This window comes from Gouania willdenowi, chromosome 21 (genome assembly GCF_900634775.1).
Source record: "Gouania willdenowi chromosome 21, fGouWil2.1, whole genome shotgun sequence".
Taxonomy (NCBI): Eukaryota; Metazoa; Chordata; class Actinopteri; order Blenniiformes; family Gobiesocidae; genus Gouania; species Gouania willdenowi.
This window is the reverse complement of record NC_041064.1, coordinates 13,765,404-13,787,614: the sequence shown is the minus strand read 5'-3', so window position 1 is coordinate 13,787,614 and position 22,211 is coordinate 13,765,404. Positions and strand designations below refer to the sequence as shown.

Below are 22,211 nucleotides of genomic sequence, written 5' to 3'. Positions count from 1 at the left end.
TTGAGCATCACTGACATAAACCTTTATCAGGGTTTTAGTAAAATAATTTAATAAACTAAATTGGGAGTTGACTGTTGCCCTAAACCTTAGAACATCCTCACTTTTAAAATACTGCCCCATACCTGGATCAAAGTACATTTTCTGAAAAAAAGTAGTCTGAATAAATGTAACCTTAACATAGCATACATATCTACTGACAGAGATATGCTGTTAAATTACCTCACACACAATATTCAGAGCTTTGGTTCATTTCTATGGCACATTGGTTTTGTGGAGTCCGCATTAACAGATCTAGTAATAGATTTGAGCGCCTCCTAGTGTCCATAGAGCATCACTACATATTGAGCTTAAAGTACAAAGGACATCTGACATTTCTCAATCTTCACTCTTTCACATGTAACTGTTGCATACGAAATAAAATCACAATTTTTGTCATATTTGCGTCAGTTTGTGGGTTTACCATAAAGATGGCTCATGTGTGACAGTAAAACCTTTCATCAGTAAATGATGTATACATAAATAAAACAATAATGTTAAAAGTAGGTTTTTCTGAGCTGACAAATGAGTGCCACCCATCTATTTAATGATTTGCATAGTGCATATGTAGGTTGCAGTAGTAGATATTTAGTTGAAAAAAAAAAAAGGTAGAATTGATGCTGCTTGCATTGTATGAGTTGAGCAGCATCATCTTCGTCATCGTCTGTCTCACTTTAGAGGGCAAGCAGTTCAAATGTCCAGAGGGCTTTAGAGCAGAGACTGTGTGTGTGACGTTGGCTTCAGCAGCATCATCCGCTCACAGCATCAGCATCAGCATCAGCAGCTTCTCTCTGTGAGCTTCACTTTGCTGCTGTGAGGATGATCTAAAGTGAGCCGTGTGGAGATGGATGGGCAGGATTACGCTGCGCAAAGGGACTCTCCAATCATTTTCTCACTGGAAACTGGATGCGCTTACTGGAGCTCCGGGGGTGTCCCCAGTATGATGATGAAGTAGCACTGTTTTCCTCTAATATCCTACTTTAATCTCCAATAAAGCCTTATAGATGCTTTTTCTCTGCACCGCTTCATGCGTCAGGTTCACTGAGGAACCATCTGAGGAACCGACATGGCAGTGGCAAAGATGCTGTTCTCTGACGTGGAAAGTTTTCTGGACTCGCACCCGGAGTTGTTTGAGGACTACCTGAACAGGAAGGGGAATTATGGCATGGTGGAGAAATGGCTCAAGAACCACCAGGAGAGGAAAAGTACAGGAGCTCCAGCCGAGCACAGGGAGGAGAAAACAAGCGGCAGCGCCCGCAAGGACAGCTGGGCGAGCAAATGCGACGGCCTGCAGCGGAGAGCGTCTCAGAAGGAGCTCCGCAAAACTTTCGCCAGATCCAAGGCCATCAATGCCAACAGGACGTACGACGAACACGTCAACTCCAGGGCACAGGAGCCCCTCAGCAGCATGAGGAGGAGAGCTCTGCTGAGGAAAGCCAGCTCTCTGCCCCCCACCACTGCGCACATTCTGAGCGCCCTGCTGGAGTCCAGAGTCAACATCCCCCAGTACCCCTCCACGGCCGTGGATTTCAAATATTACCTCAAAGAGCACAACGAGAGGGAGTTTTTCCTGGAGCTGGTTAAAGACATCTCCAATGACTTGGATTTAACGAGCCTGAGTTACAAAATCCTGGTGTTTGTTTGCATTATGGTCGACGCAGACCGATGCTCCTTGTTTTTAGTGGAAGGAACTGGCAACAAGAAAACACTGGTGTCCAAATTTTTTGACGTGCACGCGGGAACCACCGTTTTACCCTCAATGAATTCAGACGAAGTTCAAGTGCCCTGGGGGAAAGGCATCATTGGCTATGTGGCCGAGCATGGAGAGACCGTGAGCATCCCTGACGCTTATCAGGTGCCCGCTGCTCGTCCTTGTGCGCGTGTGTGCGTGCGTGCTGTGGCGCGTGCATGTGTGCGCAATGTGTGCAGGAATCCATGCACAGGAAAAGTCATATTTTCTGCTTCTGTCAGAGCCAATCATTCATCATTGAAAGTGTGCAACAGGTGGAGTTGACTTCAATGAGTCAGTTGGAAAACCTTACAGCCATATACAGTAGGCCTATAGTACAGTATATAGCATTGTGCTGATCTGATGCATATCAGACAGTACAGCATAAGCTTGTGCTTTTTTCAAAGTTGAATAGTTAAAAGAATATATAAAGATCAGAAAGTTTTCCAAAAAAATCTATGATAAGCTGCACAAAACTTAAACCTTAGACAAGTTGTGGGCTTTAATATTTCTATATGTTTAGCAAGAGCTAAATTAGAGCTGGGCGATAAGGACCAAAAACTCATATCTTGATATCGTTCCTCAAAATGGCGATATACGATATAAATCTGGATAATTTTGATTTAAGTGAATAAAGATAATTCAGGGTTAAATTTGCTGATGCTAAATGCCAGGTGCTAAAAATGTTTTTTTTTTTTGTGGAGTTTGCATGTTCTCCCCGTGCTGCATGGGTTTTTTCCAGGTACTTCCTGCCACAATCCAAAAAGATGACTGATCGGTAGACTGGAGTCTCTAAATTGTGAGTGTGAGTGGTTGTCTGTGTCTGTGTTGCTCTGCTATGGACTGGCGCCCTGTCCAGGGTGTACCCCCGCCTTGCGCCCAGTGTGAGCCGGAGATAGGCACCGGCAGACCCCCGCGACCCTGAAAAAACAGGAAGAAGCGGGTCAGAAAACGGATGGATGAATGGATTGTTTAGGTCTGGGTTAGGATGCATTCCGACACTGTGCACTCACTCCTAAAACTAGTGTTTTAAAACAAAATAAGCTATATCGACATAGGCGATATTTTCATTTTCTAATCGCCAAAATAGAAAACTTGATATATCTTAAATCTCGATATATTGCTCAGCCCTATGTTAAAGCGATTATCTGGAGGATGAAAGCAGAGAGAAAATTCAAGAGCGGACGTCTCAACGTCTCTCCCTTAACAACTCCACTTCCTCCCCCTGCCACTGCCAATCTACCAGAAGCCACGCCTCTACTTGTGTGCACGTGCATAGCGGAACGTAACAAGGTCGCATCGGGTTGCACCGGCATTCACTTTGATTGACAGTCTCCGCTACAGGAAGTCAAAGCCTATTGGCTGGGCGATCGCGGCATGATTTTCATTTGTATAGGGGTCTATAGGACGAAGGAGGGACTTATATACATTAATGTATATGAATGACCATCAGCAGTAGACCATAGTAAAAGACTAGTTAGACATTTTTATGCATTTCAAAAGAATGATACATAAACTATAGATTTCACAGAAACTCCGGATATCAGCTTTAAGTGTTTTTTTTTTGTTGCTGTGTTGTGGTGATTTGTAGTAGAAGTGGACAGGGCCAGTATCGCCGATACTTTGATACTTGATGTATCATAAAACTGCTTGAGATTTTTTCTTTGGATTATTTGGTTTAAACCTAGGACAGAATATGGGAATTAGCACGTCTGCCTCACAGCAAGAAGGTCCTGGGTTCAACTCCTGGGGTGGACACTTGGGTCCTTTCTGTGTGGAGTTTGCATGTTCTCCCTGTGCATGCGTGGGTTATTTCCCACAATCCAAAAACATGACTGCTAGGTTGATTGGTGTCTCTGAAATGGCTCGTAGGAGTGAATGTGAGTGGTTGTTTGTCTCTGTGCTAGCCTGCGATGGACTGGCGCCCTGTCCAGGGTGTACCCCCTGCCAAACGCCCATTGAGACCCTGAAAAAAGGAGCAAGCGGGTCAGAAAATGGATGGATAGATGGATGGATTGTGGTTAAAGCTTATAAAAACTTGATTATAATGATGAACCTTTTTGTTTTGTTTTAAACTAAAGCTTTTTTGGGAGGTAGAATGTTAAACAAAAGTATAATATAATTTCTCCCCTTGAGTGCACTTTTTTCTGGATTTTTCTTCAATAAAAAAGTAAAACATTACACCACAACTAATGTGATAAGAAATTAGAGTGGGTGGACACAGATAGAGAGCGGTAAGTGCCTGCAGGAGGGAAAAGGAAACTAGAAAATGTATGTATTTACATTTGTATCACTCTATATGAATACCACTAACTTTTGATATTCTACGATGCATTTAATCATTTATAGGATTATCTAAAAAATACTTATGTAAGAATACTGTAATCTGCGTCCTGCTTTCCTATTAGCTGGACCTGCAGCACATTTAAGTGCAATGTCAACAAAAAATAAAAACAGGGGTGTCTGCATTTTCCCCCCCAAGTGCTTACAATGTGTCTATGGATTGCAGGATCGCCGCTTCAGTGATGAAATTGACAAGCTCACTGGATACAAAACCAAGTCCCTTCTGTGCATGCCCATTCGTAGCAGCGATGGAGAGATCATTGGAGTTGCTCAAGCCATCAACAAGACCTCAAGTGGAGAACTCTTCACCGAAGATGATGAGAAGGTAATTTCATCATTATTGCAGCGCTGAGACATTTGGATCGAAGAACACACAGTGCCGCAATGTAATTTGTATCCTGCTGCCGGCCTGGCATGTGGAGAATAAATTTAATCTGATCTGAGCGTGGTTTTTCTCATAAACTGTTGATTCATTCTTTCTTTTTTTTTTTTTTTGGTTGTTGTTGGTGTAATACTTTCTCTGCAAGCCTATTGCCCTCTTACTTTGAAAAGAAAAACAAGGAAAGAAAAGATTGAAAAGCTATAAAATAACAGCTTGAGGTAAAAAAAAAAAAAAAAAACAATAATAATTTGACAGCAAAACACAAGGCAATTCTGTCCAGATTCATCAGCCAATGAGGGTTTGTTGGAATTCATCAATGAACCTGTGAAATTTCATCTTTCACTCAGGGAGCGTGTTTGCATCTGTGGAAAACATCTTTGTCAATGGCTGTGAAAAGCTCCGTCACGTCTACTTCATTCATTTATTTATTCCTTGTGACTTTTGCGATGAAAGGCTTCAATATATATGTTTAAAAAATTGGGATGTATCAAAATAAAATCAGCTAATTAGACGAGTGGCAGGTGACCAAAGGTTTACGATAATAATGAAAAATAATACAATTGCAAAATGGAAACAAACAAGAAAAACATGTTACAGAAAATGATCAAATACAGGCAGAAAAAGACAATACACCAAAAATCATGATTAATGAGAAGTCATTTTAGGCATCCAAAAGTCTGAATACATGGGTTTTAAGGCCAGATTTAAAAGAGTTTAGCAGTTAGTTAGTACAGTTTCAGACAATATGCTGTGCTCATGAGACAGCAAGAGTGCATCTAACACAGCTTTTTGACTAAAGCTAAAAATTTCATGGATTTGGGTGTTCTTAGGAAGCACCAGTTTTTCAGATTCATTTATTATCGATGAGAACGTATTATTGATGAGAACTTAAAATGGAAGCAACACATTGTTTAATGTAAAAAGAAAATTTTTAAAAAATGTTGCTGATTTGAGCAAAGTAAAACATTTGTTCACTTATAACTCAATGCAAATGTTATATTTTTCATTCATTCTGCCATATTTCATGTATTGCCTTGAAATCTGGGGAAATTTGTACAATACTAATTTAATTCCTTAACAAAAAAGAGCTCTATGAACAATATTCAAATACTGCTCAAAGAGAACACACCTCAGAACTATTTTTGAAGTCAGGACTATTAAAACTTAAAGATTTAATTGTCATACAGACTTTATGAATTACGTTCAAGGCGACACATTGTCTTTTGCCATGTGGCCTGCAAAGGTTCTTTACTGTAAACAGCGAAAGCAGCAGAAGGAACCTTGACATTAAACTGCCTTTTGCTAGAACCATCACTCAAACAAATGTGCATCTCATTGGCTGGTGAAAAGCACTGGAACTCTTTGGAAAATGAAATTAAAACACGTTCAAACATCAATCATTTTAAGAACAAATGTAAACCAAAAATGATCAACTCTTATGTAAAGTGAAGATAAAAAAATTAATAAATAAATTGAAGAAAATTGTGTTTGTAATCCACAGTCTACTGACATAAAGCCATTTATGTTTGTTTACGAGAACATCTCTGATCCCCTACATTTGACTGTTGAACTAGTACGTTAACGTATTTAAAGTTACAAAAGTCATTGTGCAGTGATGTTCATCCAGTAGCATCACCCAGCTACTGTCTGCTGTGAGGTTCTATTGCTGTGCATTGGTTGTTTTGTTAACCTTTGCTTACATGGTGGTTCACTATAAACTGGGGGATTTCTGCAGTTCTACTGAGTCACGTTTCTGCCACTTGTACTGATGTAAAAGCCTAGACATTGAAACAATGTCAGATCACCACTATTGGTTCTGTGAACATTTGCTAGTTTAACAACACGACTTTGAATTTCTTTGGACTTTATTTTTTATTAAAACGCTGTTTTGAATCGGTGAACAAATCACAAAACGCTTGTGGCAATCCGTGAATGAGAATCATTGTTTGAGTGAATGAATGGATGAACTGTTAACTGGTCTGTTCAAGAACTTTTCAACAAATATTGAGGTACTACTAAATAGTTTTTTATTGGTTAAAGATTTACTGGATACAATTTTCTTTAAGCGTCTGTAAAGATAGATTTTATTTAAAAAAAAAAAAAAAGTTGTTCGTTTGGGAAGTATCAACACTTTGTCCTGTAATTTTCCTCGATTTGTTCCATAAGAAATTTCACCGGTAGAAAAGGAAGTTGTTGAGTGCAGAGGAAGTAACTGTCTCTCGGGCCTTTGCCAGTTAGTTTTGTTATTAAACCACTCTTTACTGGGGAGACCGTAGCTCGCAAGGTGAAGCGTCTTGTTTGTAATGCAAGCTTGTATAATGGCCTGCCTGACAGAATGTAATTAGAGAGAGAGAGAGAGCTGCTTTTCTTAGGTTTGCCTGTTTGTTCCACCAGCAGATCCATAGCCAGATCCCCAAAGTCCTGCTCACTAATGAATCTGCTCCTGCTGGGGCTATTGATGGCCACTGCCTTTCTGCTGGACCATTATTAGAGAATTCCACTGGACGGCTGAGAAAAGCTATGAATGAACTTATCCCTGAGCGTCATCTGTTTTTTTTTGGTTTTTTTTACCCATTCTGTAAACACTTGTATTAGGCTGAGTCCGTGATTTATTGGTTTTATGCAGATGCAACGTCTTTTAGGATAATTTATTTACTCACCTTCATGCAGATAGCGATGAATCGTTTAAAATCTCTGATGTTTTGATCAAAACATCAATATCTGCGACTGGATCCAACTGATGATAAGTTAATCAAATCATTTGTTTTTGGATGAACAAAAATAACAATGCTGTAGCCCAACTCATCTGCCTGGTTGCCTGCTCAAATGATTCTAATGTGCACATTATCCATACATACTACATACATCCATCCATGTTACAATATCCTAGGTAATCACCATTAATCCCAGCAACCTGACTGATGACCAGTTTTTCATGAGAATAGTTCCAAATGGTTTTAAATATATCAAGTGTATTATAGTCTTAGACAATGTGGGATAGTTTCTAATCTAATCTAGTACTGCCACCCCTGAAATATAGACAGAGAATGAGAGATATACATAAATAAATCAATCAATAAATGATTCAGAGATTTTTCCGCTAACCATGGAGAGCAACTTGGTTAAAGACACACGTCGGCTCCAGCAGAGGAATGCTCCATTCATGATTTTTTGCGGAGTCCTTGCCCTTAAGTATGCCTGCATGCTGATGAATCTTAGCAAGCTTGTTTTAATACCTGCCCTGTTTGCACAGCAGCTGTATGCTAACGAAAGGTAACTTAACAATGAGGCGGCCTAAGATAGAAATCTCCATTATATTGATTTTATGTAAAGGGTGGTTGAATGGTTTTCACACACATAGGTCAACGATGTGTGATTGCCACCATATTGGAATCAGTCGACTGCACATTTATATGCGAGCTCATGTACGCAGCAGTTGGTCACAACCTTCTTTTTATTTGATTTGTGCCTTTTCTCTGGAGTGTGCTTGAATATTGATATTTCCCGTAACTGGGCTGAGAAAGAAAGAAACATTGCATCAAACAAGTAAGACATTGATCTGATTTGAGTAAACAAATGCACTGCCCTTATTCGACAGCATCAGGTGGTTTACATTATTTATGTGTTGAAATTATGAGTGAAATAAGTAATGTATGTTATTAGCCCGAGGCAAGGTAAGTCAGACCGTTCAGTCAAATGTGAAATGGCAGTGGAATTGAACACTTTGTGCTGGGATGTATTAATAGCAACAAAGGGCCACTTCCTTATTGCTCCAGTCGAAAAGGCAACATATTGGTCTTGAGCTACTGTTTTATTTATATCTTCCTAATTTGCTACAAAATTCCATTATTACCATGCAATCTCAGCCAAGCAAGCTGTTTCTGTTGATCGTTTCTATTCTTAGCACATAAAGCTACACATTTTTGTGAATGAGTGAAAGAGGGAGATCTCGTGGTCGGGATGTAACTGAAACTGAATTTCCCCTCGGAGATTAATAAAGTATAATCAATCAATCAATCAATCGATAGCACATCTGAAATACAACAAGATTCAAGGTGTTTATTGTCATTTGCTCAGGAAAGAAACATGTTTCCTTGCACAATGAAATTCCTACTTTGCTCATCACACTGGATGCCACAAAAAAAAAAAAAAAAAAAAATAGCAAATTTGAAACAAAGAACAAAAAAAAAAACAAACAAATAAAGAGAAAAGTATACTAACAATAATTATAATAATTTAAAAACTAAAAAAAAAAACAATAAACATATATATGTACAAGGTAGAAAAGATAGAAAAGTCAAATATAAAGTGTATTGTCACACATATGCTCCATCTAATGCAGTGTTTGTTTTTTTTAAATCAAGCTTTAGTAAAACATAATCCACTTTATGCATTAAAACTGTCAAATAATTCATTAATTTGGATTACAATGCAGCTAAATAGTGCAACTCGCTGCCAGCAATTACTGTAGTATGGAATAATACTTCTTTGTTAAATGTTGAAGGTGCTGATGGCATTCCATTGAAAAATAATAACATTAACAAGAGCACAAACCTCCACCAAGCGCCAAATATCCTCTTTGTCGGACGTTGGCATTTATCTGAATTAGTGATCCTGATCATTCACACTTTAAAGGCTTGGAGGAATTTTCTCACATGTGGCTGTGCTGTTGTATGCTCAAAACAGAAATTGATACAGGACTTGTGACTAGAGCTTGTAATGCGCAAAGTCCCCAGCAGGAGGTTTGTAGAGCCAGTTCAAAGAGCTGAACATAGGGATTTATCGATTTCTCAATCAAGAATCTCAACAAGAATCAGTATCTTCATCCGTATAATCCCCCAAAAACAAATCACTTGTTCCTTATCCCATTTCGGATATTTCCTGAAATTTTCATCAAAATCTGCTGATTGATTTTGAGTTAGACTGTTCACTGATAAGATAAACAAATAAATACAATAATGCCAGGAAAGACATATCCTCATTGGATAAAGTAAAAACACGTCTGGAATAAGTGACGTGAGTAATTGATAGCAAAGCTGTTGATAGCTTTCATCACAGTAGTGTGCCACAGGGTCCAGTGAATGCTAACTTCAAGGGTCTAAGTCTAGCATCCTTTTGTCATGACTGGTTTGTCAAACAGATATAAAGACTATAGATACTTTATAGCTTTTGGTAACATGAGCTCTAGGATTGTGTCATTTTCAGCAAACGTGACCAAACACAGCTACAATAAATCTGCCAAATCTGTGTTTTTTCTTTGCCCACAGGTGCTGCAGATGTACTTGCCCTTCTGTGGTATTGCGATCTCCAATGCACAGCTTTTTGCTGCCTCAAGAAAAGAGTATGATAGGAGTCGGGTAAGATCCAATGGGCCAAGCACAATATTAATCCCTCCATTCCCATGATCAGCATTACATACATGCCCCCCGATGGTACAAGAGAAGCTGAGTATTGATCAGCACTAGCCCACTTGCTGCCACTGCAGTGGGAATTGCTGAGCCGCATGCAGCCATACATGGACCTTTCCTCTGGATCAGGGGGAGGGGGATGGGTGCATCCAGATGAGGGCCTGGTTTGTCAACCTCAGTGGGAATGTTAAGAGATGCACTAATTCATCAGACACATTGATCTGTGATGGAAGAGAACGTAATGAGAACACTGCTTGGTGAGAAAGGAAATAAGAGCAGCTTCCTTCGCACGATATGAAATTGATGCGCTTGTGAACGATATTGGATTAGTGTTACCTTAGATGAAGGACATGATTTAATTTTATTGCATAAAGGAATGGTGCTTTATCATCCTGTCAGGTTATGGTTAAAGGATTAGCGAAAAACCCAAGTTCCTCAAGCTGAGTAAGGCAAAACACCTTTATTTTGAGGGTTATCACTATTATCTGCTGACAGACTTCTTATTTCGAGGGTTTTTCTCGAACAGCATCGGCTGAGTATAATGCCAATAATACCTTTCTCTGTTACTGATATTCAGGCACTGTTGGAGGTTGTCAATGACCTGTTTGAGGAACAGACTGACCTGGAGAAGATTGTCAGGAAGATCATGCACCGTGCCCAGACGCTGCTAAAGTGCGAGCGCTGCTCTGTTCAATTACTGGAGGACATCGAGTCACCGGTACTTTTTCTCTCTCTCTGCAGTTTGTTGGGGAATGATTTTCATGTTTTTTTTTCTTTTCAATTTTACTTCTGTAAAAATTCTGGAAGTCAAAGCATTTCCAAACCAATCTGTCCAATCAGGTGGTGAGGTTTACCAAGTCGTTTGAACTTCTATCCCCAAAGTGTAGCGCTGACACCGAAAGCAGGTATGTTTTCACTTTAGTGTTGAAATCCACTCTGTGACTCAAATACATTAAATGACTCTTTTCATTGCTAACACAGAACCTTTTTACTGGTTTTGAACCCAAAACTCCTTCACGAAACATAATGTTAAAAATTAACCTGCATCTAGTTTTTTGTATTTGCGAAAAGGGGGCGGGATCATGAGAAGATTTAACCATTACTTCAGCTCAGGAAGTTTATTTTATGCAAACAGATTATCTCCTAATAATAGTAATATAATACACTTGAAAATGTAAAGCAAATCATCTTCTAAAGGTTCAATGAGATTTGTTTGGAATTCGTTTGAAGGCTTAAGCTGATTCTACCATTTTTGTTTTATTAACATTCTTACACGAGCTGTATTTTTTCTTGGAGTGGTCACAAAGCGGTGCTAGGAGAACCCAAAATGAGAGGATGTAGGCAGGAGTAGCGCTTCAGTAAATGGTGCGTAATTATTGCAAAGAACTCAAAGTGTGCAACTGAGTAGGAATAAAAAAATCTAACAAGTGCAAATTATCTCTGTTAAAAGAAGAAGAAGGAAAAAAACATTCCAGAGTTCATTGGGAAAGGGAAAACAGAGAGGAAGTGGCATCCGACAAAAGGCAATGTACTGACAAACACACCTTAAATAGTACAAGGAAGGTAATCAGGGGGTGAGGCGGAGACACCCACTCTCACACACAAATTACTGAAAAATTACAAAAACATCAAACAGAAACAAATAAAACCCCCAAATAAAAAAGGACTCCACGATCTTCCAAACTCAATACTGGCAATTTAACGCGCACCACCAACCATAATGCATAAGTACGGAAAATAAACTCTCAAATAAGACATCAAAATCAATCTCATGAACAAAATCAAATCCAACCCCTACAAACCACATCATGACTGTAGCATTGACCTTTTTCCACACTTTCATTTTGAAGACAAAATCTCTACTTGTTGCCTAAAACAACCCACTTCATTAACACTTTATCTCCCCTGTCTGTGGTCACTATGGTATGGCTGGTTACATAAGAAATGTATTGAACGTATAGAGCGATGAAGGAAGCTCAGCGTATTCATAAACCTGCCTTTTACATTCTGATATATTCACCTTGTGTAAGCGAAGCCTAGTGAAACTTTTGTGGAAAAGAAAGGCTCATTGCTGTTTCCCTGTCATTTTATTTTCTAACTCTAGTTTCAAAGACAGCATGGAGAAATCCTCGTACTCTGACTGGCTCATTAATAACAGCATTGCAGAGCTGGTGGCATCCACAGGACTACCTGTGAATATCAGTGATGCTTATCAGGATCCACGCTTTGATGCTGAGGTATGAATTGTAACCATTTGTCATCAATCGTACGTGGTGTGGTAGATGTTTCTAATGCAAATCCAGTCCCTCTGCCTGATGTGGAGACCATTTTCTTTCAAGCCCCTATTGGATGCTGATGTTACACGAAAGTCAATAAGGTCTCTTGGAAGTCACTGATGGCTTCATTAACGGCGCCATCTGGGAGGTGATGTCAGCATGGCGTTAGCAGTGTGCGTTTAGATGAGACAGGTGTGAGACTCCATCAGCGTGTAACTAGCAAGCCTCCCTGCGCTCGGCGTCTTTTGTGTTGCCGTCTCTGCATTTAAGTTGATTTCATAACATTTAGGCCTGCAGCGGTTGGACTCCTTACCCCCGTTAGATTGATTCCTGATCACACTGACTCACGTTTGACCCTATTGACTTGCTCTGCTGTAAAGCGTTTCATATTAATAGTGTGGGAAGCCCACAGAGATTCTTGATGAAAAGAAATAAAGGCAGAGATTAAAAGCAAAGGCCAGTTTCCTTCTCTGAGCCAGCAGTCCCGTCTTCCTCTCTTATTCAGGTCCCAAATTAAAAAAAAATCCAATTGTCTAGCAGCTGAGAGCACTCTCATCCAGCTGCAGGCAGCTAAAGTGTGATGTAGTGAATAAATTTGTCTACTTTTTTATAACGCAGCCTCTGCGGCATCTACTGAGGACCTCAGTGAAATACTGTTTCATATTGCACTATTATTGCTGTAGATGTCAGGGATGTGTAAATATTTAATACTCAGCTAACTAATTCATCACGAGTGACTTGACTATTGTTTTAAATATCTTTATATTTGTGCCCTCTGAGCGCCACAGTATGAAAAAAAGAACTGTTATTAAATTGTGACGCAAAATGAACAATAGTCTGAAAACAGCACACGTCTCAAGTGGATGTAATAAAAAACAAGAAAGTAAAATGTTTCACAGAACGTTATTGTAATGCAGACTAACTATTACACACCCTAACTTCCTCCTTCTTTCTGTAGGCGGACCAGTTTTCTGACTTCCATATCCGCTCTGTGCTTTGTGTTCCTATATGGAACAGCAATCATCAGATTATTGGTAAGTAAACCCTAGCACGACAACTGACCATAAAAATACAACCAAAGGAAGATTAAAACATGCATGTCAGCATGTCTAACCATTGCTAAACCTCTCTTTCGCTTTCATGTTGGGGAATTTTGCTTCACAGTGACTCTAAGAGCCAACAACAAAGTAGCATTAATATCAAATATTTATGACGTTTTTTTGTCTTTGCTTTATTTGGAAGATTTTCCACGAGAATTTTAAACCCACATAAAAAGATTGTTCCTTGTTCACGGCAATTCTGACATCACATTTAGCTTTGGTTTCAACAAACGCTGGTCATATTTTCACCAGGGTTTTTTTTGCAGGATTCTGCAAAAAGTACTTAACATATTTTGACAACATTTTAACCAAAGAGAGACCTTATGCCTTGGAAGATTATGTTAAATTTTGTAGAGGATCTGGATCAACAAACTGTTGAAAAAATGAAATTTGGCCCAGTATTGTTGGATTGGTTCCTCATTTAAACCACTGAGTTTCATCCGAATCAGATCCGTATTGCCCATTTCATTGCGATTTTTTTAAGAAAATGGGGGTGCCCGTACATTTGGACTGATTGTATTGCTAATAATGGGGCTAGACATGTCATAGAAGTTTTGATTGATACCATGATCAGAATCACTGATCCATATAACTGGGAATATCTGGCAAAGAGGATATTTCAAGCCCAGTGGAGGTTTGTGCTCTCTAAGTTCTCTTATTTTCTTAGTGTTTTAAATCATTAAACAAATTGATCAACATTATGTTATTGACCAAGTTCATAGAAGCCCAACTTGAAAACTGCCAACATTCAGTACGGAGGGTCTTTCAGGTCTCTTAAAATAAGAACCATTATGATGGCCTTCCAATTATTCCAAACATTTCCAGCTGGTTTTTCGCACAGACTAACAAACATATAGTTTATCTGTATACATTTATTGGAAACAGACATGTCAGGCCTAGACTGCTTTCATTGATTTATCAAATGTGTCAATTAATGCAAACCATTATTTTAGAACAGAAACTTTCTTTTTCGAAAGTTTTACAACGTTTCAATTCACAACATTTTTCATATTCAGGAAGAAAAAAAACTTGTTTAAACTATTCAAAGAACCAAAAGTTTCAATAAATAATGGGTGTTGTATACTAATACATATACATACAGCATTAAAACCACAGTTTAGAGATGAAGGTGATAAACTTCACCCAATAACTTAAACTTCTGCTAGTTGTTGTTACATTTTTTAAGAAAAGCATAAAATAAATTCCTTGCGTAATTATTGAAGTTACCCACTCACTAGCTACTGCCTCATCTATCACACAAAACCTGGTTGTGTCCATAATCATATCTACAGTAGCCCCTTCAGGAATAAGGTTGCTAGCCCTCCCATTTCATCTGCTAGCTGTGTAAAGCAGACAGGGGGAGGGGGTGTTCAGCTAAAGTTGCATATGCATAATTACACCCATACTGCACCTTCACTCTACTTATGGAGGTGAAGCTGGCATGTATTAGCACTGAGCTTTGTGTATGTGAATTAGCCCCCCAGGCTAACACCACCCAGACAACCTGTTAAATCATTGATCTCTGGTCCAGGTTTTTGGCGCTGACTCTTGCAGGAAGGAGCAAAGATACTGTAGCTGCTCCTCTCAGTCTGCTGAGATCTGACGTAGGAAGTCATTAGTTTTATTGGAGAGCAAAGTGATCAGCATATCTGCTGCAAATGGTTGGTTAAGACCTGCGCACGTCTATGCGTAGGTGTAAGTGCATTTGTCGGTGAGGGGAGACGCAAAAGGGAGAGGAACAAAAAGAGTGAGGGGAGAAAGAAATGCAGTGCGTGGGTGGCACCTGAGGATGTGGAGTGAAAAAGCATTACACAAACAAAGCAGCCGGAGATGAAATTCTCCAGTCAAAGACACATTCAGACAGACAATGAATGTCTTTGTGTCATCTGCTAAGGTTATATCCAACTCAATCCGAGCTGCAGCGTTCTGAACCAGCTGTAGATGTTTGATGCTCTTTTGGGGGATTCCTGTCAGAAGACCATTACATTAGTCCAGTCTGCTGGAGATAAAAGCATGGACCAGTTTCTCCTGATCTTTCTGAGTCATTAAACCTTTCACTCTGGAGATGTTCTTTAGGTGGTAGAAGCTGTTTTTGTGATAGATTTGATCTGACTGCTGAATGTAAGATCTGAGTCAATCAGAACACCAAGGTTTTTGACCTGGTTTTTAGCTTTTAAAGATCGAGACTCAAGATACTCACTGACAGCAGTCCTCTTTTCCTTGTTACCAAAGACAATCACCTCCATCTTGTCATGTTTTAGTTAAAGGAAGTTTTCACTCATCCAGCAGTTTACTTTTTCTAAGCAGTCACACAACACCTCAATGGGACCATAGTCATCTGGGTTCAGTGATGGATATAGTTGTGTGTCATCTGCGTAGCTCTGATAATCAACCTTACAGTTCTGTAAAATTTGTCCTAAAGGAAGCATATAAAGGTTAAACAAAAGGGGTCCAAGAACAGAGCCCTGAGGAACCCCACAGGACATTGGGGTGAATAAGATGAATACCTGCATTTTTCCTAACCCTATATTATTTATTTATTTTTCTGTTTATTTTATTGAATGTATTTTTTTTCCTTTTTCGAATGGACAAATGCATGCATGGATTTGAAGGCACCATAGTGAGTGGATTAACTGGTAATGTTGTTTAGCTGCTGTTTAAATCCATTTTCTCTACACCTTTTTAAAATGTTACATCACAGTGGAACAGTGCGTTTGCTTAAGACAGGTTATCATGGCAGTTCTCTGTGTACTTTTAGGTATACTTTAGCAGTTGCTGTTGTCATAAAACACTATAATCTCAGGAAGTATTAAATTAGTGAACTATAGTTTATTGTATAATATTTGTATTACCAGACGATGATAATAAAGGGTGTCAGCATACACCAGACTTAAAGAATCCAAATAATTTCACTCATTATTCCACATTTTTCTGTTGCGTATACGTGCTACTGCTTTAAAAAGTTCAGTTGTTTGAGTTAAGTGTACATAAATTCTGGATTTATCAAGGTCGAATCCTTGCTGAAATGTTTTGTAATTAAAAAACTTTGTGGACAGGTGTGGCACAAGTGCTCAACAGGCTGGATGGACAGCCATTCGATGATGCAGATCAGCGTCTGTTTGAGGTATGACACTCACTCCACGTGTTTCCAAATACTAGTTGTAGATGTATGCTGAATTGTTCATTTATCATATTGCTTCATTACAGGCATTTGTGATCTTCTGTGGATTGGGCATCAACAACACCATCATGTACGACCAGGTGAAGAAATCTTGGGCCAAGCAATCTGTGGCTTTGGATGTAAGAGTGCAAACTTTGTTTCTTTCACTTCTTTATAAACACACATACAAAAACATACAAAACCACAAGAATACATTAAAAAATACCAAAAAAATAAACAAAATGACAGAAAATACACCAAAGGACAGAAAACGAATATCTGATTTTATTGGACTGCATCAAAAATCTACGATATAAGTGCTCCAATAAGTTTTTGTTGTTTTTGTCCCCGCCCTCAGTTGTTCCTACCATATACTGACAGTAAAAAAATAACTGAAATTAACTTAATTGTTGACTATTGTTCTCTGTTTGAGTAACATCACCTGATCAAGCCTTTTCTAACTGTCCACACTACAAAACAAGTAATAAAAGTATGTAGGATTTGTGCTGATATTGCATCGATATCGTTATCGACCAATACTCACGGCTGCAATATCGGTATCATATTGGAAGTGAAAAAGTTGTATCGGGACATCCCTACAAAACAATACCAAAAAACACACAAAAAACTCCAGAAACACATAAAATGAGAAAAGAAATACACAAAATGAGTCTAAAACACACAAAATGAGACAAAAATAGACGAAACGACAACAAAAAAAGAATACAAACCCCTTTTTACTTTTGTGTAATGATGCTCAGATCGGTCGTTTTTCTAAATGCTGACATGAATGTTGATAATGTGGCCCTCGGATTAGACAATCACATTTTTGTGGCCCCCACTGTGATACAAGTTGCCCATCTCTGTTCGAGCTCCTCCTCAGATGATGTAAACCCGTGTGTCCCATCCAATTGTTATTTATATGTCCTGTTAAAATGTGTTATTCTTATATTCCTCCTTTCCAATAAACATGTGTTCTTGGATGACACATTTTTCGTGAAGTAGCAGAAAACAACAGCTGCTACACAGAAAATATGAAACCGTTTCCCACCCATTCTCTCTCGGGGGTCTTTGTACTGCTATCCCACAGTCGCATACCTCCACAAGAATGTGAGCACCAGCAAAAAAGTGCTGATCGCTCTTTGCAGATAACCTTCTCACAAAGGTTTTATTGAAAATTAATGAGAGGCGATGAAAGGCAATCCCTCATCTGCCCCGCAGTATGCAGCCATTGAGCACCAGTCAGCCTGTCCTTAGATCACAATAGGCTGCGGTTTAGCTGCATTGTAGAAGTTAGCAGCGCTGTTTGAAGATAGGAAGAAGAAGAAGAAGAAGAAGAAGGGAACAGATAGAGCTTTTATGCAGGGGCTGAGTTGAAACTAATGTGTGGATGCACTGCTGCTGACAGCATTGAATAAACATGAGCGTTCATGATCAAATAAACAAGTGCAGGTTCTGCGCGTGGTATTTCTCTCAGGGAAGGTGAACGCGCCGATGGAAACAGGAGTGACATCGCCGCTCGTACAGACCGTTCCGGAGGCAAATGTTAATGTCATCTGGAAGATCCACTAAAGTGCAGTGATGCCAAAGTGCAGCACTGTGCCCGTCGTCACGACTCTAGTGGCTCTGTGGGCACATTTAAAACTCACGGACAATGAGTGACATAATGTGATTGTGTTTGCAGGTTCTTTCTTACCACGCTACTTGTTCTAAGACTGAAGTGGACAAATTCAAGGTAACAAATCAGTTTGTTTATCGCAGCCAACTGCCTTTTGTTCAGTGAAATCTTTGCTATGGGAGGTGTTTTCCTCTCTGCAGGCAAACATATTAAAGCCATAATTCAAAGACTGTTGGTCCTTAAAGTCTGTTTCTAACGGTTTATGCCACAGTTTAAAGATAGAAACACTTTTACCTGTTTTCTAGTGAAATAATGAATTCATAAACATCTTAGATGGTGTCTTGCTGTACCTTCATGTTTCAGTTTATACAAGAACAAAGAAGTAAGTGTGTATGAATTTTGTTTCCTTTAGCTTCCGTTTAAAGGTTATATAGAATATGGTACATAAGTACACTTCTATTCTACTCTTTATATTCCGTTGTTCTGTTCAGGGTCAGAGAATACTCGATCCAAGCACAGATTCCTCAGAGTGGAAGGCAGGTCACACCCTTCACAGGTCACCAGTTCATCAAACAGTGACTAACACAAAGCGACACTCGCAGGCACAGAATCTATAATAAACATACATGTTTTTGGACTGTAGGAGGATAAATGAACAGTACCCTCACACACACAGCATGATATAACTCCTTTCTGGCTCCTTGCTGTGTTACTGTGTTAATGGTGATTTATTTGGGATTTGTTGAAAAACTTAGAATAAATAGGCCATTTCAGGTACATTGTTTATTGAAAAAAAAAAAAAAAAATGTAATTACATTTTCAAATATTTTCATAAACCAGTGCATTTACGAATTTTCCTGACACTGCAGGTATATTTTTTGTTTCATTACCATTGCCAAGTGAGTATTTATTTTCATTGGTGTTTACTTGTTATTTTCGAAAACGGTTTTCGGAACTATGTTGGTCAGTTTGTGTGTGTGTGTGTGAAAGGATTTTGATGAAATTTTCAGGAAATGTTGATAATCGGTCAAGGAACAGCTGATTCAATTTTGGTGATGTTCTGGTTACCAAAAGAACACATATATATATATATATATATATATATATCCCATTCATTTTCCCATCCACACTGTGGAACTCCTGTTAAACATTGTTTTAGAACACTGATGATGTCATTGACAGTGATGTCATCAGTGTACGATTGTGTACACACAAACACACACACACACACACACACACACACGTTTTTGTTTTGGAACAGTGTCTGCGCTAAACGTTCATTTGTTTGTTTGTCTGTTAACAATTACATCAAAAGCACGTCACAGATTTTGTCAAAATTTTAACCAAAGTTAGACCTCAGACCATTGAAGATGCCATTAAATTGTAGAGGAGATCCGGATCAATATGCTGATTCTGGTTTAGTTTAAAAAATAAAGAAATCCCTGTCTTTTGTTATTGAAGAAATTTCAAACATTCAAATCTCGGTTCGTCATGAACTGATTTGTATTAAATTTGACCCAGTTATGTCAGGTGGGTTCCTCAATTCTCCCATTGAGTTTCATGCAGATCTGAACTGTTTAGCTAATTTTATCGCAGTTAAAAAAAAATGAAATTAAAAAATGAAAGGGGGTTACAATAGAAACAGTTTGGGAACCACTTATAGTGTATTCATTAGGTAATCATGGATAAAATGTAAAGCACTTTATAACCACCTAAATGCAAGAAGAAAAAAAAAAAAAAACATTGTATGTGTTACTTATTGTTTTGGCAATTCACCCCAGATTTGTAAAGGAACTATTTTAATCATGTCTTATTAATCTGAGTCTAAAATGTGTTCAGATTGTTTTTTTAGCATGACGGTATATATATATATATATATTAAACATTGAGGGAGTTAATGAAGATAAATAGCATGGTCCTCACTGAGGCTCTATTGACAGCCTCTTTTTCTTGTGTTCATGTTGAAGTTTCTAAAGGAATGCGTTAGTGCACAAGCATAAAGAAAGGCGGAGAATTCCCCAGTGGCAATAAACTAATTGTGGCATTTGAAATGGATTACTCTAATCAATAAGCAATCATTCTGAATGCATTATTTATCATTAAGAATGAATTGTAGACATCTACATTTTTAATTGGCGTGCTATATCTGAAATATAGATATGACCTATTTTTCTGCACTTTCATGTGTGGGATTTTCCCCTGTGGCCATTACGGCACACGAGGATCCCCCCCTCTCCCCCCCTGTCTCTTTCATGCGCTTGTGTGATCTTTCAGCCCCATCTCCAAGCACTGTGCTCCGCTTCCTGCTTCCCCCCCACCCCACCCCACCCCCCCATGTCTTTTATAACTGCTCCACATATTGAGCCCCATACACGGGGCTGCAAACACTCTGGAGTGAAAATGGCAGTGACATTTAAACCTGGCTGACACGTTCCAAACTGGGGCAGGGAATTGAGAATAGGTGAGCATACCTGGTGACCTGACAGGCGAGTGAGTGCGTTTGTGGAGGAAACACTTGAAATGAAGGCAGAACGTATAGAAACACATTATCTAACACAGGTTTGTGTGTTCATATCATTGCAGGTTAGGAACCTAATAACCATCCTGATCTCAGTGCTTCACACAGTCATTGTGTTCTTTAAAGCTCAGAAAATTAGCATTAGTATGAATAGGATTAATTAGAATCTTGTGTGTTTGTTTTTTTCATTTAGATTCTAATGAAGAATCTGTTGATAACTACTACTGCATGACTGTGTTTGTCAATGAGCGCTGAAAGTAAACAGTGAAATCCTTCTGTAAAGCTTCCTCATTAATCGTAACCCTCTCCAAATGAGGCCTCGGAGTCTTAATTAGCATGTCTCCCATATATCATCTAAAAACGGCACTGCATCCTCTGACCCTTCCATTTTCCTCCTTCGAAGCTGTGAACTCATATTCTCATTTATTCGCCTACGATTTTCTCCCGTCATGATGAAACAGGCTGCTAACATTCCCCTGGTCCGCGAGCTGGGCATTGATAAACTCTCCTTTGATGATTTCTCACTGGACGTTGATGCCATGATAACTGCGGCCCTGAGAATGTTTATGGAGTTGGGAATGGTGCAGAAATTCAAGATTGATTACGAGGTGAGTTTGCAGTCTCTCCTCTGTTTTCTCACTCCTTTGAATATTTGATTCAGTTGTGATCCACTCTCTGCCTTTACCCTGCAGACACTGTGCAGATGGCTGCTGACTGTCAGGAAAAACTACAGGATGGTTCTTTACCACAACTGGAGACACGCGTTTAACGTCTGCCAGTGCATGTTCGCCATGCTCACGGTAAGAAGCAGCAGTGCATCATCATCACATCAGGTCACACATAGAGGTGGAAAGAGTACTGATATATATCTTACTCAAGTAGAAGTACTGCTACTTGATTTTTTTTTTACATTTTTTTCCCAGGTCTCTCTTGAGAGGTTTTTAACTTCAATGGGACTTTTCCTGGATAAATAAAGGTTAAATTAAAAAAAATAAATTGTACTCAAGTAGAAGTACAAATAAGTCATACATAAAATACTCAAGTACAAGTAAAACGTAGCTCAATTAAATAGTACTCAAAGTAAAAGTTACTTTTATGTTTATTTTGGTAATAAGTGTTGCCAGGGTTCCCTTGCGTACAGTAAACATCTCATGTATAAACTTAAAAAGGAAGAAATTAAATCTTGCCCAATTTGAACTTTATTTACACAAAGGCATCTGTATAAAATAAAAGGTTTGTCAAAATGTACAATTTGTATGTATATATAAAATAACACCAATTAATTCAATTAAAAATAAATAACTTCTCAGGCTCTAACTTAAGCTTCATTTATGAACTCTAAGACTAAGAAAATAACCAGCATTCAATGCTGTTTAGGCGCCGTGCATTATGTTTAATCTGATTGGTCGGCTATGATGCGATACATTTGATTGTTGTCTGGTCATTTCATTTTTTGTAGTTTCACAATGTCTGTTGATCATTTTAAAACAAAAAAATAATCATTTACTCAGCAACGTTTGGGTGTAGAAATGTAATGAATTATTTTACTTCTATTAAAATGTACTTAAGTACAAGTAAATAGACTGATTTAGAAATATACTCAAAAAGAAGTACACATACCTAAAATGACAGTAACGTGAG

The 22,211-nt window shown here is 38.7% G+C and overlaps 1 protein-coding gene across 1 annotated transcript in view; it reads left to right on the top strand.

The window, feature by feature from the left end:
* The first annotated feature begins 880 nt into the window (after positions 1 to 880).
* The window catches only part of pde11a (phosphodiesterase 11a), a 34,759-nt gene continuing 13,428 nt past the window's right edge, over positions 881 to 22,211 (top strand). The window contains exons 1-12 of the mRNA XM_028436193.1: positions 881 to 1,891; positions 4,275 to 4,433; positions 9,758 to 9,847; positions 10,476 to 10,616; positions 10,739 to 10,803; positions 12,003 to 12,135; positions 13,133 to 13,208; positions 16,331 to 16,398; positions 16,482 to 16,574; positions 18,119 to 18,169; positions 21,032 to 21,178; positions 21,263 to 21,370. Of these exons, the coding sequence (XP_028291994.1) occupies positions 1,103 to 1,891; positions 4,275 to 4,433; positions 9,758 to 9,847; positions 10,476 to 10,616; positions 10,739 to 10,803; positions 12,003 to 12,135; positions 13,133 to 13,208; positions 16,331 to 16,398; positions 16,482 to 16,574; positions 18,119 to 18,169; positions 21,032 to 21,178; positions 21,263 to 21,370 (1,920 nt within the window). The 5' untranslated portion in view covers positions 881 to 1,102. The remainder of the gene's footprint in view (positions 1,892 to 4,274; positions 4,434 to 9,757; positions 9,848 to 10,475; positions 10,617 to 10,738; positions 10,804 to 12,002; positions 12,136 to 13,132; positions 13,209 to 16,330; positions 16,399 to 16,481; positions 16,575 to 18,118; positions 18,170 to 21,031; positions 21,179 to 21,262; positions 21,371 to 22,211) is intronic.